This window comes from Lithobates pipiens, unplaced genomic scaffold (genome assembly GCF_037356315.1).
Source record: "Lithobates pipiens isolate NorthernLeopardFrog02 unplaced genomic scaffold, aLitPip1_a1.2 Scaffold_30, whole genome shotgun sequence".
NCBI lineage: Eukaryota > Metazoa > Chordata > Amphibia > Anura > Ranidae > Lithobates > Lithobates pipiens.
In genome coordinates this window covers 84,832,428-84,848,079 of record NW_027507791.1, presented here as the reverse complement: position 1 = coordinate 84,848,079, position 15,652 = coordinate 84,832,428, and the positions used below count along the sequence as shown (strand labels likewise).

Here is a 15,652-nt window from a genome sequence, read left to right as displayed (position 1 = left end):
ATTTTCGTGCTGAAACCAAAAAGTCAGAATGCACCTGGTTCGAAACCGAAAATTACAGTTTTTAAATATATAACTTTTTTTATATTTATAATTGTATTATATTCGACTTTTTAATTACTAACATGAATTTAAACGAATATGGATTTATTGTTGCCTATTATTGGCACCTTTAGTGCAAGAAAAACTCAAGACAAATGCATCCCTTTAAATTCTATGTATGTCTTTACGCTGGTCTGTTGCACTTCCATTGTGGTGTTAAAAATCTTCTTGGCTTTAATAAAAAGAATTTACAAAAAAAAATAAAAAAATAATAATAATAATCTTGCTGGCTGCATTTTTATTCAGTTAAAAAAAGCAAAAAAACAAACAACTTTCCGCCAAACAAATGTTGGATGACAGGCTAGTAAATTTTCAGCAGACAACAGTCTGTTGTCAGATTTTCATATTGTGTGTACACAAGTCCGTCACACAAAAGTCCAAAGTACAAACATGCTGGGCATGCTCGAAATCAATTCTCACCAAACACGACATTAGCAGAAGGTGCCCAAAGGGTGGCGCTCAAGAGCTGAAATTTCACGTAGTACGTCACTACGTTCATGTTTTTTGGCCGACAATTGTGTACCGTTTGTACGCGAGACAAGTTCCTGGCACGCACCCTTCGGACAAAAATCTGACGCTTTGTTGGCCAACAATCTGATCGTGTGTACGAGGCTTTAGGCCTGGTTCACACCTATGTATTTTTAGTTCTTCATGTTTTTAGTGCAGAAACACACTACAGTCCATTTAACACGGTTACCTATGGGACATGTTCATATCTATGTTTTTTTTCAGCCGCTACATTTTTGGAAAGGGTCAGGGACTTTTTGGTTCAATAGATTTCAATGCAGAAGTAAACTGCATAAAGTGTGAACCAGGCCTAAAGCTTACCATTCCCTTTATAAAACCACCTTTATAGTTTCCAAAACGACAGTATGTTAAATATAGGGTTTAACTATTCGTAGAGGAATAATCTTTAACTAATAAAAGGGTCAATCAAACCCCTTCGTGCCAAGTAGGGATTTGATAAAAAAGCCATTTGTATTTTTGGTTTCCTGTATCTAAAAGATACAAGAATCTTAAATAACCAGAGCAAACATCCTCAAACACCATCCTTCCTAATCTTATAGCAAGAGAACCAGGTTTGTCCTTCATGCTTTGTGTCAAGGACAATTTAGTTCCAGGCTCTGCTGTTTACATGCCCTCTCATCACCCAGAGGTGTGAGGGAGAAAATAGGAGCCCTCCAGGTCAATTATTGGCGAAAGGAGCCGTTAATAGAGCTGGAACTCCCAGAGGGAGACAGCGCAAAATAGCAAGACTAGCCAGGCAGGAATAGGAAAGGGATCAAATGACCAGAAAGAAAATGTACACAAACAAGTGCCAATTGTGAGGGACCAGCAACAAATGTACTGCATGTGAATACATAGGTTACAGGGCAGGGAATGTTACATGAACCATTCTTCAAGTAACTCTGAACAAATGCATTCTGTGAAGGTCTAAATTTATTTTATTTTTTTAGTGCTGTGCAGGGATGAGCTCAGGCGTGTTCGCATGGAACACGTGCACAGCCCGCCAGGAAGTGAGCGCAGCGCTGCGCTAATCACAGGCAGTGAGACATTGCCCGATCTCTGCAACCACACATAGAGGCAATGTCTCACTTCCTGTGATTAGCACAGCGCTGCGCTCACTTCCTGGCGGGCTCTGCACATGTTACATGCAAACACGCCTGAGCTCATCCCTAGTGCTGTGTCTCCATTTTTGCGGTCGCAAAAAGTGCCGCTGCAGCATCGCTTTTTGGTGGTTTTAACCCTTTTTCAGCTGCTAACAGGGGGGTAAAACGACCCCGCTAGCGGCCGAATACCGCCGCTAAAACGACGGTAAAGTGGCGCTAAAATATCGCTGCTTTACCACTGGCGCCCACACCGCCCCAGTGTGAATGGGGCCTATGCGAGACCCCCAGTGGGGTTCCTGTGATTAGCAGTGAGTGGAGCCTTGATGAATGCAATGGGAGAGACTACTGGCTCTCACAGCTAATCATCACCCATTCTACGATTACATGGAAGTGATCAGCCCTGGATGCCGCACTTCCATACAGGCAGACAATTAGCTGCAGAACTGCAAGGGAAGTTAATTTAAAAACTGCAAGCCGTCTGCTGCGGTGGAAGATGGGACTTGTACTTCTTTTATTCACAGATCTCTGCAAATGAGGCGGCAATGCAGGCAAAGCCCAGCACAGCTGGGGCTGGGAGGGGGCCCTTATTTATACAGCAAGGGCCCGCACACACCTTACACACACTGTCATGGGGGGTGTGGGCACTTGCTGTCTAGTAACACCTTACACCATAAATACAGGTGTAACATATTACTAAAGGTAAACATATACTTTAAATGTAAGTATCGCCCTTTTTGTGGATTTAAAAGAAATAAAGTTTTACCTAAACTTAGGCTTTTTTTCAGACCAGGACCAGAACAAATCCCTATGTACAGTACACAATCCTCAGGTATGAAATTCGTTTTTTTTATTTTTTTATTATGGGGGCATATTTGTGAATTATTTCTGATTAAATATGACCAGAATCAAAAAGGTATTATTATTGTTATGGTATATGCTGGATCAAGCAATCAACTGTGATGGATCAGACTTGTGCAAAGGATCAACACTCACCTGGAACTGTTCAGGATATGATGCTGTTTGTTCTTTCGGGGATTTAATAACACTACAACACACCTAGATGGAAAAAAAAAAAAAATAGCATAAGATGTTTATTCACATAACTGGTATTTCGTAACTAAAAAAAAAGTCTGCTCACATAAATTGTAATAAAAACATCTTTTCCATTCTAAAGCTTCCCTCCAACCACTTTGCTTATTATTTTATACATACTGCAATTCTGTACTTGCCAAATATGGTGCAGAAATCTCCCTCCACTGAGTCTGGCTGCAGCCATTTTAAATGTGGGCATCTGAAGCTGCTGCCTGTTCACTTTCTGGATTTACACAGATGCACACCTAAAGCCCTGCAGCTCTCATTGGCCCTCTTATGACTCATCCCCCCTTCCTTCCTGGCAAACGCTCAGGAGAGTGAGAGAGAGCACTGTGCATGATGTCATAAGCAGATAAGGCATTTACTGGCAGAAAAAAAAAAAGTTTTACTATCCAAATTTAAAACAAGGGCAGATTTTAAGATTTAATAAATGGAAAGGGTGCACACTATAAGGAAATCAGGCCAATTATCCTCCAATTCTCCTTGTTGTTTCACAGAAAGTCAGAACCAAGGAAGAAAATAATGTACAAAAATTCTCATACGGCAAAGGCTATTTGTTTATGGTTTCTGATCACGGGCAGTCTTTCTTTTTAGATTTTTCTCATAAGAAAACAGTACACATTAAAACAAGGTACGAGAAAAATTTTGGAGTTAGTCCCTTCAGAAATATTTGATTGGAATGTCAGAATCGGCTGTTGAAAGTTGTGTACACACCATCAGAAAATCGTACGATCGTTCCTCCGACTAAAATGTTTGCCCGATTTTCTTATGGTGTTGTACGAGGCTTTAGAGTATTATTAAACCTGGGTGCATATTTAGAAAGCAGTTGATCTGACATTCAAACATTCACTGCAGACGAATCTTGCAAGTTGCATGTGTTTTAAATGATAGATTCACCGCCAGTGAATCAATAACTGCGTTATAAACACAACCTTTTCAGAAAAAATAAACCAACATTTGTGGGTGATGATCAGTTAGTGCCTACCCAGCAGGTTCGGGGATTTGAAATCCTCGCTCTTCGCTTCTTTCTGCAGCTCTTCCAAGATGGATCAGAGTGATACTGATTGGTCAGCGCCAACACAGAGCATTATTAATTTCATTTATTCTTTTTTTTTTCTCTGCTACCTCCCTCCATTTTAGCATAAAATCACAATTTAAAAGGTTTCCTCTTGTTTTTCTACACAGTCATGTGAACCCAAAGCTCCAACTCCTCTAAGCATTGTGAAGGGCTGAATCTCATAGAGAAGTGACCCCACCAGCATCCACTGTTCTAGAGGTTAGAGAGGAAGACAATTCTTTCATCAGCAACACATTACACAGAGGACACAGAGGACACAGAGGACACAGAGGACACAGAGGACACAGAGGACACAGAGGACACAGAGGACACAGAGGACACAGAGGACACAGAGCTCACAGTCACATAACTAGAAAGAAAATTTGAGAAATTGCATGACTTGCCCTGTACATCAAAGGAAAAAAAAACTGACCGATCTTTAAAACGCCAAGATATTTTTTACTTTTAGAGTGACAGTAAATTTTTACATTTTCCCCTATTTCTAAAGATGTGTGATGAACTTTACTTCTGTGTTTGCTATGCGTTACTGGCAACAAATTTACCCCACTGTAATTGGTTTTGCAAATTATATAAAAAGACATTTCACATGGATTTGTATGCCAACTATAGTAATTCTATACAAACTGCATAATTTGCATTCTCTTTTTGCACTGAATTTCAAGATTGGTGATTCTCACCTTTTCTCTATGCTGCAGGGTAACATTCCCTATATTAAGGCATCTTCACACCAGCGGGTGCGTGCCATGGTTTATAAAACGTACGCCTGCTGGTGGGTGTTGTATTGGGGAGGTGCAATGCATTGTAACAACCCACCACACGGTTTACCTGTCTTTCTAGGTTTTAAAATGTATTGAAAATATATATTGTATATGATATCGCTTATATAGATAGATAGATAGATAGATAGATAGATAGATAGATAGATAGAGAGAGAGAGAGAGAGAGAGAGATTATATATACACACACAAAGCCTGTAATAGTATAATATAATAAAAAATATATATTGAATATATTACTTTAGGAAATGTAAACCGAATAAGAATAACTACTAGAAGATGCCTCCCGCTACTTTTTCTTGGAATAAATCCCTCCTATGTGTGCTCCTTTAAAGTGGGAGTAAGCGCTCATCTCTGACTTTTAACTATAGGTAAGCCATATTATAGGCTTGCCTATAGGTACACTGTCCTAAACGTGCACTGTTTAGGAGATATTTACTGTACATGCAGCATGCTCTCTGAAGGAACTGCCACCCGGGTGACCGTGCTGACACGGACCGGTCAGTCCCGCTCTCCATGGGGAGATTGGATGAAAACGCATGTCCGTTACGATACTCCAGACGGATGGAAAATATGATCACCATCCGTCTGGATTTGGCGGACAGGATCGGAGAGCGGCGAATGTGTCAGGAGACATATCACCACTGACATCCGCCGCTTCATATGGGTGAATGGAGGATCCGATCAGGTCCACTTGAAAAACTGACCTGATCGGACCACCCATGTGAAAGGTCCCTTACTGGGTGCTGCCATTTTGGATGTAATGTCAGCAGCTGACTCAGAGCTGTCACTTAAGTGACATTCAGTAGTATTCCTTTTGCTCCTCCCACAGCAACTAAACAAGAGGTTATGCAGGGTGATAAAGAGGGGTGGAGGAGCTGGGCCAGCAACGGCAGTAATTTGACACAGCCAGAAAAGGAGAGGTCTATGAAGTGCCAGGAGGGAAGAGGCTGTGCTACAAAATTGACTGTTCCTGGATTAGTCAAATTTTCTGCCAAGTTCAAAGGCACAACGCAAGAAACTAAAATTAAAGAAAAAAAACACTGCAAGTAAGCAATTAAACCACTTGATTTTAGGCTTTTACCTGCAATGTTTTAAGTTGGCAACATGGTCTTATTAATAGCCAACAGGCTCATTAAAGTCTTATGTGCATTTAGGCTCTTCTTCAAATTCTAACTACTCATTACCCTAATTACACTGTAAATTAAGGATTTCTCAACACAGGCAATTGGTAACCACTGGCAGTGCCAACAATCTAAATAAGAAATTACACAGACCATCTTTAATATGATTACCAAGCACGCAGATTTGTAATATTGCTGCCAAAAGTTAGAAATGAGAACATAACACATAAGCAATCAATCACAGCATTATCAATCTGCTAGACCAGCGCACAGATATATCCAAAACAGCAGATACAGGCAGCCAATGAAAAGAGGACTTCACTACGCCTACTGACAGAGCAGACGTCACAGTACAATGCATCCCAGGGAAGGCTTTATTGTTTTATAGATACAGCACATAAAACTGCCTTGTGATAGACCCAGTGTTGGGTTTTTGGGAACATGTTAAATCCTCTCTTATTATACCAAACAAGGCAAATAGGATACAGAGACAGGGAGCCCCGGGCTCATCACAGCCCGTCTGCCCGTCAGGATGTGTTATCATTAGCGGATAGAGCTGGAGGCCTTCGGAATGGACTTCAAAGCTCAAGCACTATTAAATACAATGATACAAGTGGGCATGTTATAATATTAGACCAGAACCACTTCTGGAATATCTGCCTCCTGTATAGGAAGCAGGGGTAATGATTCCACCTTCAGTGAAAAAGATTGATTGCTATTAGAGTAATATAACTGACAGACGGAACACATAACAGAAGCGTGTCATTTTGACAAAGAACATCAGTACATTTCAAATGTGACTAGGAAATATAAAAGATAAAATAAAAAATATAATTAAAATATTGTATTATTATTCAGGATTTATATACAGTTTGCCTAGCGCTTTACAACATGAGAGCAGACAGTACAGTTACAATTCAATACAGGAGGAATCAGAGCCCTGCTCGTTACAATCTGTATTACATAATATGTGGTAATATTAGGTGAATCTTTCCGAGAGAGATAACCTAGAAGAAACAGGCTGTATGTAACCCAATCCTAGTACAACTCATGTATCTCTGGTGACCACAGTATTTTTCTACATCCTTTCCTTTCTACAGTATACTCCACGTATGTTACAGCCCAGTATGCTGTGTGTACAATGCACAAATGGGCGCAGTCACATGTAACTCATATTTTAACTTTTACCTTTAGCAATCTCTTAAAAGATAAGTTTGGGATTTAAAAAAAACAAAAACACAAAAAACACATTATACTTACCTAGGTGGATGCAGCCTCGACCCAATGTTGCATCTGTCCCCCCACCGGCTCTGCAGTGAGAACTGAGCAATCGAACACCACTGATCGCTCAGTTCTTCGCTCCGCTCTGAGCAGATAGTGGTGCCTGTCAGCCAGCATCTCTATGCTTTCCTCTCCAGCTCTGGAGAGCTGGGCTGTAAAGAGGGCAGGAGGGGCTGGCTCAGGCTCTTAACGAATTTCTGAGAGGTTGAGCCAGGTGCCGGTCCAAGCTACTGGGCAGATCCCAACCATATGGGATCTTTCCCGACCCTGGACCAGCTCAGGGATGTCAGCCGACAGATTTATCATACTTGGGGGGTATGATAAAAATATGAGGCCAAGCTGCATTTTTAGTGCCCAACCCCCCCCCCCCCCCCCCAAATGGGGCATCCAAATCCTGGGGTGCTCAGATGTAAAAATATAGACCAGCTTCCTGCTCATTGGCTAGGGCTTCGTATGCCTTTCTTCTGGCCAACGTGATAGGAAGGGTGGGCCAGTCTGTAACCTTGATGAGAATTAGTCTTTTGCAATAGAGAAAACTTGGGTTTCAGCGTTTCAAGGTGCTTGAAAGGTTATGGAGGCAGCAGCCAAGTACTTAAAGTGTCTGTTAACGACCAAGTGACACTTCGCTGTTTCCCCCCCCTTACACTTTACCATATTAAAAAATTAATTAAAAAGGTAAACGCTGGGCAAAATAAATTGTTATCTTGCATGGGGGGCTGCCCCTGCACTCCAAAGGTTAGATGTTTGTTTAGGTCCAGGGGGCTGCAAAAAGCAGTTTTACTTACCAAGGTCACCACTAATGCAGGTTCCTTTTCAGGCTGCAAAACTGGTTCTTGCTGGGTCTATTCTACACCTTTGTACTCTGGCAGTGGAACATCCTCTAGCATTAACAAGTACATTGCAGAGCTCACAGCCCTTCCGGGGATCGGGTAAGTAGGGTTCCTTCACACAATGCGCGGCAACCTGTATTTTGCCACATTGCGCTGGATGGTGCTGCTTTGCAGTCACATAAATGTGTAAACCATGAAGTGGGTCAAATACTTCAAATAATGTAAAAAAAAAAAGCTGTGTGATACGCTGAAATGTGCACTACCCCGCCCCCCTCCAGAGCCGACATTGTACTAACCTGCATGGTAAGGGTCCTTTCCCACCATAACACATTGAAGATTTCATGTATCGATGTGCGTTTAACTTAGATGTATATGAAAATTGCGTTGCATGTTCATGCACCTTGGAATGCCATTTCACGTCATCTGTTGTGAAGCGACAGGTCCCAGGAAGGGTTAGAATACTAACAATTTTAATATCTTTATTTTCAGTTGCACAAAATGCACACAGGTTGCATTTAAAAAAAAAAAGCACATTATACAACTTTATATAGTGTGAATGAAGCCCATAGAAAATCATTGTTTTCTAGGTGCCCGCGTATTGAACCATGTTGATCCGATGCAGATAAATGCAGGTCACTGTGCATAGTATGAACAAGCCCTCGGGAGGTGCAAACCCAATATGTACAACATTAGATTGCACAACCGAAAAACAACTGGGCAAACAAAGGCCGTCTATCGTGGAATATATCACTGCCCCGTCAGACTGGTTTGTAGTGTTTGTCTTAAATTACACTGTCAAGCTACAGGCAGTTATAACAAACATTTGTTTTTATAGATGATATATATTGACATACAACCACAAAAGGAGATAACTAATAAAATTCCCATACATTAGCAAAAGGTGAACAATCGACATCTGGGGCACAAACAGCATATGGAGTCAGGTGCTTGGCACATATATTGGACCCCCCTTGTCCAAGATCTCCAATTCTGGCAGGATGGCGTGACCATTGAGAAATTTACTGGGCATTGTAGATCCCGAAGCTCTTCAAGGGTAAAACCTCTCAACTAGATGAGACTTTTTAGCCCCAGTCTCATTCCTTTAAAATAGGATTAACACACAAGTACGCTGGTGCAAAATGATGTCATAAATGACGAACATGCATACTTGTCAAGGAAGAGAGATCTTTCCGCAAACTGGCCAAAAAATCCAACCAACAGCCTTGATCTGGTTCAACTGCAGTAATTCTAAAAATTATTTGAGATCAGATATAACAGAGTGCTTCAATCTTAAAGCTCTATCTTTCGTTAGAGTAGAGGTCTCCAAACTTTCTAAAAAAAAAAAAAAAAAAAGTCAGTTTAGTGTCCCCTCTCAATGGAGCCGGTGTCTTGTAAAATACAGTCCCCCATCAGAAGCTGTCCCCTGCGTACTGCGCATGCGCAGTACACAGGAACACAGATTCCGAAAATTGCCGAGGACGAACGGCGCCTGCGCCGTGAGTCCAGGTTCTATCCCCACTATCCAAGTGGACATAGAGTTAGAATAAAAAAGAGCCGAGCGGAGCGAGGCCGAGCCCGAAGCGTGGCGAGCGAAGCTCGCCCGCGAGGGGCCCTCTAAAATTCTTAACCCTATGTCCGCTTGGATAGTGGGGCTACGCCTCCACTCACGGCGCAGGCGCCGTTCAACTTCGGACTTTTTCCGAAGCTTCGGCTGCTCCGTACTGCGCATGCGCAGTACGGAGCGGACAGCAAATGATGGCCGGACTGTATTAGGCAGAACACCGGTTCACTCATCTCCATGGCGGCTACAGAGTGAAATATTCTGTGTCCATGCATATTAGAATGTTTAAAGGCATGATTTTTACAGCTGCTGTTTTTGGCTTCAGGTATTTTTTCTGCGTCCAGTAAACTCCCCAGCATGTTATCCTATGTGTCCATGCACATATAGAACACTTTTATCAGCAGTTTTTGTCAGGGGCGTTTTCTGGCTGGACAAAAAAAAACAAAAAACACCTAGAACTAATGGGTTTTAAGAGGAGTTTTTCCCATGTAAAAATGCTCTCAAATGCTCCATACACAAGGTCGGAAATTCAGACAGGAAAAGTCCGATCGAATTATGTTGTTGGAAAATCCGATCGTGTGTGGGCTCTATGGGACTTTTTCTGTCGGAATTTCTGACAGGAAACGTTTGAGAGCTGGATTTAAAAATTTCCGACAACAAAATCCGATCTGATTTTTTCCGATCATATGTGGAGAATTCCGACGCACAAAGTGCCACACATGTTCAGAAAAAAAAATTGGAGACGAAAGCTATTGGCTACTGGCCTCTATGTAGTCCCGTCATATGTTACAAACGTTACCTCGATACGAACGATTGGATTTTCCGACAACTTTGTGCAACCAAGACAAGTTTCGGTCAAAAACCGTTGGAAAAAAATCAGACGGATTTTGTGGTCAGAATGTCAGACCGTGTGTATCGGGCATAACTCTGATAAAAAGCTTAAAAATCGCTGAGGAACTTTTATTCAGCTATTTAGCATTTCGTTATTTTTGTTTTTGAGCCAAAAGCTTTAGTGGGAGTATAGTTTTGTTAAAAAAAAAAAAAGAAATAAAAAAAAAAAAAAGCTAAAACATGCTACAACGTGCTACAACTAAAAGACACTGAAAAACACTATTGCAAAAATGCTGCAAAACTCTCTCAGTCTACAGCTAACACTACTTTTTTTTAGAACGTCCAGTGTGCATGAGGCCTTAGGCCCCTTTCACACGGGCTTGTCCATGTATGGACTCCGCTTTGCTCAGCAGGGATCGATCGGCTGGTCCCCACTGAGCTGGTGGATGACAGGTCCGTTTCCACTCACTGTGCGGAGACAGACTTGTCAGAGCCCCGCTGTCCTCTATGACGGGATAGATTCATCCGATTCTCCAGACGAATGGAAAATAGGGCTTCCATCTGTCTGGCGTTCACAGACGGGATCAGATACCGGCGGATGTCAGTGGACATGTCACTGCTGACATCTGCTGCTCCATAGAGGTGCATTGAGCATCTGATCAGATCCACCAGAGAAACTGCCAGGCGGACCTGATCGGAAAGCCCCTGTGAAAGGGGTCTTAAGTCTAATGTTTAGAGACAGGAAATTTTCTAGCAGAAAAAACACAAAACTGTGTACAAAAACTATATATTTGAGGGTTTTTTCTGCCAGGGGAATTTTTTTTTTAAGCTCAGTGTGCATCTAGCCTTAGTGGTTAGGAAACTAGTCTCGCTCCAGTTCCCTCAATTCATAGGACTGCAGATTATGTCAGAGACCCAGAGTAAATTTACGGTTGGGGGCACCTAGAGTTAAACGATCACACACATACACAAGACGTAGCACTGTAGATTGGATCAGTCTGGAACAATTCCCGCATCACCTGCTGCACATGACAACTCAGGAAATGGCACCTCATCAGTAAACCTGGCCTTATCCCGGAGCAGCTGTGGATATACAGGTCTGTGTGATGGAGACCTAGCACATTGCTCTTCATTGCGTCACCCATGTGTCTGTAAACGTAGCATATGTTTTCCATGTGTCCCACTTAATAGGGGCCTGTTAGAGGTTTCTTATATGAAGAATGGTTTATGGGATTTGAATGCAACTGGTTGAAATGATATAAAAACGTATAGACAAAGACCTGTGTTTACCATAGTAACCAATTCTCCCCATTCTGTCTACCCCACATAGGAGAATGTGACCTGATGCTGCCAGCAACACAGTGCTTTCTGGTAAATGGTAATCATGAGGCCAGTTTTACATAAACCAAGGGTGGTACTCATGCCGGTTATGGAAGGTAAGCTTACAGTGTTACTAAAACCCACAACAATAAAATCAGTCTGTATAAGCAGTACAGCATGTGTGTTATACTCCCTGTGGAATCCGCTGCAGGGCTTGACAAATTAGCTATGAACCTAGGAGCCAGTTAAAGTTAGGAGACAGTTTATTTTTTGTGTGGTGTGGGTAGTCAGCACTTGGGGCAGGGCAAGTATTTTGTGCCGCCTAACTTACTTACAGCAGAGCAGCCAGCCAATAACCTCAGCACAATGCCAACTCAAGGTTATAGGCTAGCTGGAAAGAGTGACAATAAAAACTTACTATAGGGGGAAACACCCTCACATAAACCACCCACCCCTCCGGGGTGCCAGTTTGTGAAGAAAGGGGGAAAAAAACGTAAGCTCTGATATGGGTAAGCAGCAGAGCTAAGGTTTTTTCTTTTATATTATAAAGGGTATCTCCACCTTCACTCCTAAAAAACAAAAAACATCCTCCTCATTGCGGTCGTTTCTAGTTGCGGTGGCGACCTGGCGCCTGGGATCTGTCAAGCCCTGATCCACTGCATTGTGTAAAAAGGCTGTTTGAGCCTGTCTTCTCCAATCCTTCCCCTGATAAAACATAACCTTGGGTTCACTCTGCACATGCTCAGTTTGGTGTGTATTGCTAGAGTTTTTTTTATTTTCTTGGGAGGGTTCTTGTGATCAGCACAGGGCCAATCAGTACTGTCTAGACAGAGGGTCAGGGGTTCTTTAGCTGTTTATATTTACTAAACTAATTGCATTTCCATGTTCTGTGTACTGTGGGAGATCGGATATAGTGAATGCCGGGTCCTGGGTTTAGTAACAAGCTGAACATACACTGTGGTTGAATGAAAAAAATTACAACATGATGAATCTCCTGCTATATGTACAGTGTATAGCCAGCTTAACAAAATTCTTCAAAAAAAAGATATTTGTCTGATTGGACAATACTGCCACTGTTTTCCAATCCTGTGAAAGCCTGCCTCCCTGAGAGGGAGGGGTGAGGCTCCATTCACATTAATGTCACCCAAACACAGGAAGTAAAAACGTGTGGTTTCGCCCACACATGGTAAAAACCAGAACACGGAAAAATGCTCTAGGAGTGTTGCACAAAAAACATAGGTGTGAATGGAGCCTCACCCCTCTAGACAGGGAGGCTGCAGCAGGAAATCATTTGACAAATGTAGGAAAACCATGTAGGGACTTCTGTACATTTATGTGTTCCGCAGATAGGGTCAATTATTTTATTTTATTTTTAATCCTCAAACTTCTGAAAACTATACTCATCGTTTACATTTTATAGGTTAGTAGTACTCTGGCGCCCAACCTGCGACATGTAGAAGTTGTCAATAAGTTCAGATACCTATATGGATCTACTCATTGTTTTGACGCGTGTTTTTTTTTTTTTGCTTCGTTTTTAGCGGACAGTAACTTTTATTTTTCCATCATAAAATTCTCAGGGTTTGAGATCGGTACTTTGAAAATGAAAACTATATTTTTATGACGTTACAGCACTGTCTGCTTTTCACCTTTGCTCTTCAGGTTATCTGATGTCTGTGTCAACTAGGCCTTGGACAAGGCAAAAGGTTACTAGTAGCACAAGATCGTCTAAAGTATGAGAAATGCTAAAGTAATTCTTCCTACAGCAGTAAAAATTCAATGTATGATGCATTGAACTTCACTAAGGCAGGCCCTGAAAGATCTGTACTCTGAAAACAAACTCTCTGAAAATGCTGCCCCATAGGAATTCAGGGCAGATATGTAATCAAGAGAGTGAAGGAGCAATCTTTATCGCTGTCATTATACATCTGCTGGAATTTAGCTGTCTGGAAATTATGTGATCAAAAGGCTTAGAGTCAGCATGCTCTTTTTAACCACATCACAAGAATATTTATTAGGGGACCCAGCGCATAAAAAAACAAAAAACAAATGTGAACACATACACACATATAAATGTAATCAGATCGATGTGTGGGGTGCTTGGCAATGCCGCCAGCATGTAATAATAGAGTTTTTTCATTTTAGATCGAGCAAAAGGAGAGTTGGGCAGGGTGAACGTACCAAGTTGATCAATTCTCACCAAACCATGGTTGCAGGAAAGACATTTGCTCAGTTCCTGAACTGGCCAAGATTCAAACTGTGTATAGCCGGCCTTATAACCCATCACGTTTTTTTTTTCCTGAATCCCTGCAAGTTAAAAAAAAAAAAAATCCATTGACCCCCTCACAGTTCACCAAAACTAGTGTCTCCATTGGAAGATTTCCCCTCTATACAAAATGTGGGATGTTCTTTTAGGCCGGGTTAACACCAAGGGGTCCGCTGTATCCCCGTTTCACCATTTCAGGTCCGAATTAGGTCAGAATTTTTGGCTGAATTCGGACCTGAAACTGAGCAGCCCTGTTGCTGTGTCATGTGAACATGCATTTATATATGAAGAGATACACAGGCATTTTAATAGACACATGGATGTGTGTGTACATGTGTAATTTTATGTTTATTTAGCAAAAAGTGATATTGTATGCTAGGTGATATTTTCTGTCATTCCAGTCACTTGCTCGCATAGGATGGGTGTCAATCTGGGATTGCATCTTGGAGAGACGCACACCCCTAATGCTTTATGAGGAGTGTAAAGACCAGTAAAGACTGTATCTATTCATATATATATATGCCTGTTGTGTCATTTGCAAGGGTCTTCTTGTACTATTGAAGCCTACCAACGGTCCTAGAGTGGCGACACATCTTCATTTTTACTTTGCTGAGAGGGCAGCAAGACCCTAGGCTTTGACAACAAGGACTAGACATACATCCTTCCCTTGAGCATTACACCTAAGCGCAGGACAGTTCCTTTTAGGCCCCTTTCACACTGAGGCGCTTCTATATACTGCCAGTAAAACACTGAGCGCTTTTGAAGAGCTTTACAGGTGCTTTTAAAGACCTTTCCTTTCTTTTCAATGGAGAGGGGCGTTTTTTTCACCGCCCCCTGCCAGTGCACTGCCCCAGTGTGAAAGTATTCATTGATTTTAAGGGAAATAGGTTTTCCTGAGCTTTTCAAGTGATTTTTTTTTTTTTTAGCATGAAAGCACCTGAAAGTGGTTGTAAACCCTTTACAACCACTTTATACTACAGGCAAGCCTATAATTAGGCTTACCTGTAGCTACACTGGATATCTCCTAAACCTGCACGGTTTAGGAGATATCCCTATATTTGCATGTGCCAACGTCAACGGCACATGCGCACTTAAGCACGTACGTGCCGTTGCTTCAGTTGTACTGTGCCGTTATCGGCGGCTCCCGCGTGCATGCATGGGAGTGACGTCATCGCGGCTCTGGACAATCACAGCACCGGAGGCCGCGATACCTGGAAGTAACCCCCCGGAGAGATGACGGTCATCGGAGCGGTGAACGAGTACCGCTACGCGGGCTTCGGTCTCAGGTAATTCATAATGAGCTGGAATTCTATGCATACTAGCTCATTATGCCTTTGTCTTGCAGGTTTTTTTTTTCTTTAAAAGGTTTACAATCACTTGAAAAGCGCCTCAGTGTGAAAGGGGTCTTAGTGTACTGCAAGGAGTGCTCAAACAGCAGGTGAGGAACCAAAAATTGAGTTTTTAGATTCACAAAAGCTACAGAAAAATAGGTTGTCTATACCATAGTTTGCACACCAAACAACGCGTTACCATTGTTTATTTTTGAAGGCTCAACAAGAAAGTTGCACTATATTTGAAAATATTTTCTAGTGGTAGCACCGCGGGTTTTCACAGGATTTCTAATGGAGTTTCAAAGCAATTGAAAAAGTTTGGAAGCCTATAAAAAAAAAACAAAAAAAAAAAAAACACTGACTGCTTTCCAATACTTTTTATGTAGTTAATCAATGTGCTGATTTTTTTTTTTTACATTCCAGAACATCAAACAGCTCCACATCACATTTCTGCAG

General features: G+C 41.8%; 1 protein-coding gene across 4 annotated transcripts in view; it reads right to left on the bottom strand.

Annotated features, from left to right (window-relative positions):
* Nucleotides 1-15,652, bottom strand: part of MAPKBP1 (mitogen-activated protein kinase binding protein 1) — a 253,694-nt gene that overhangs the window by 99,662 nt on the left and 138,380 nt on the right. For all 4 annotated transcript variants that reach the window (XM_077464526.1, XM_077464529.1, XM_077464528.1 and 1 more), the window contains one exon: nucleotides 2,703-2,765. In XM_077464526.1, coding sequence (XP_077320652.1) covers nucleotides 2,703-2,765 — 63 coding nt within the window. The remainder of the gene's footprint in view (nucleotides 1-2,702; nucleotides 2,766-15,652) is intronic.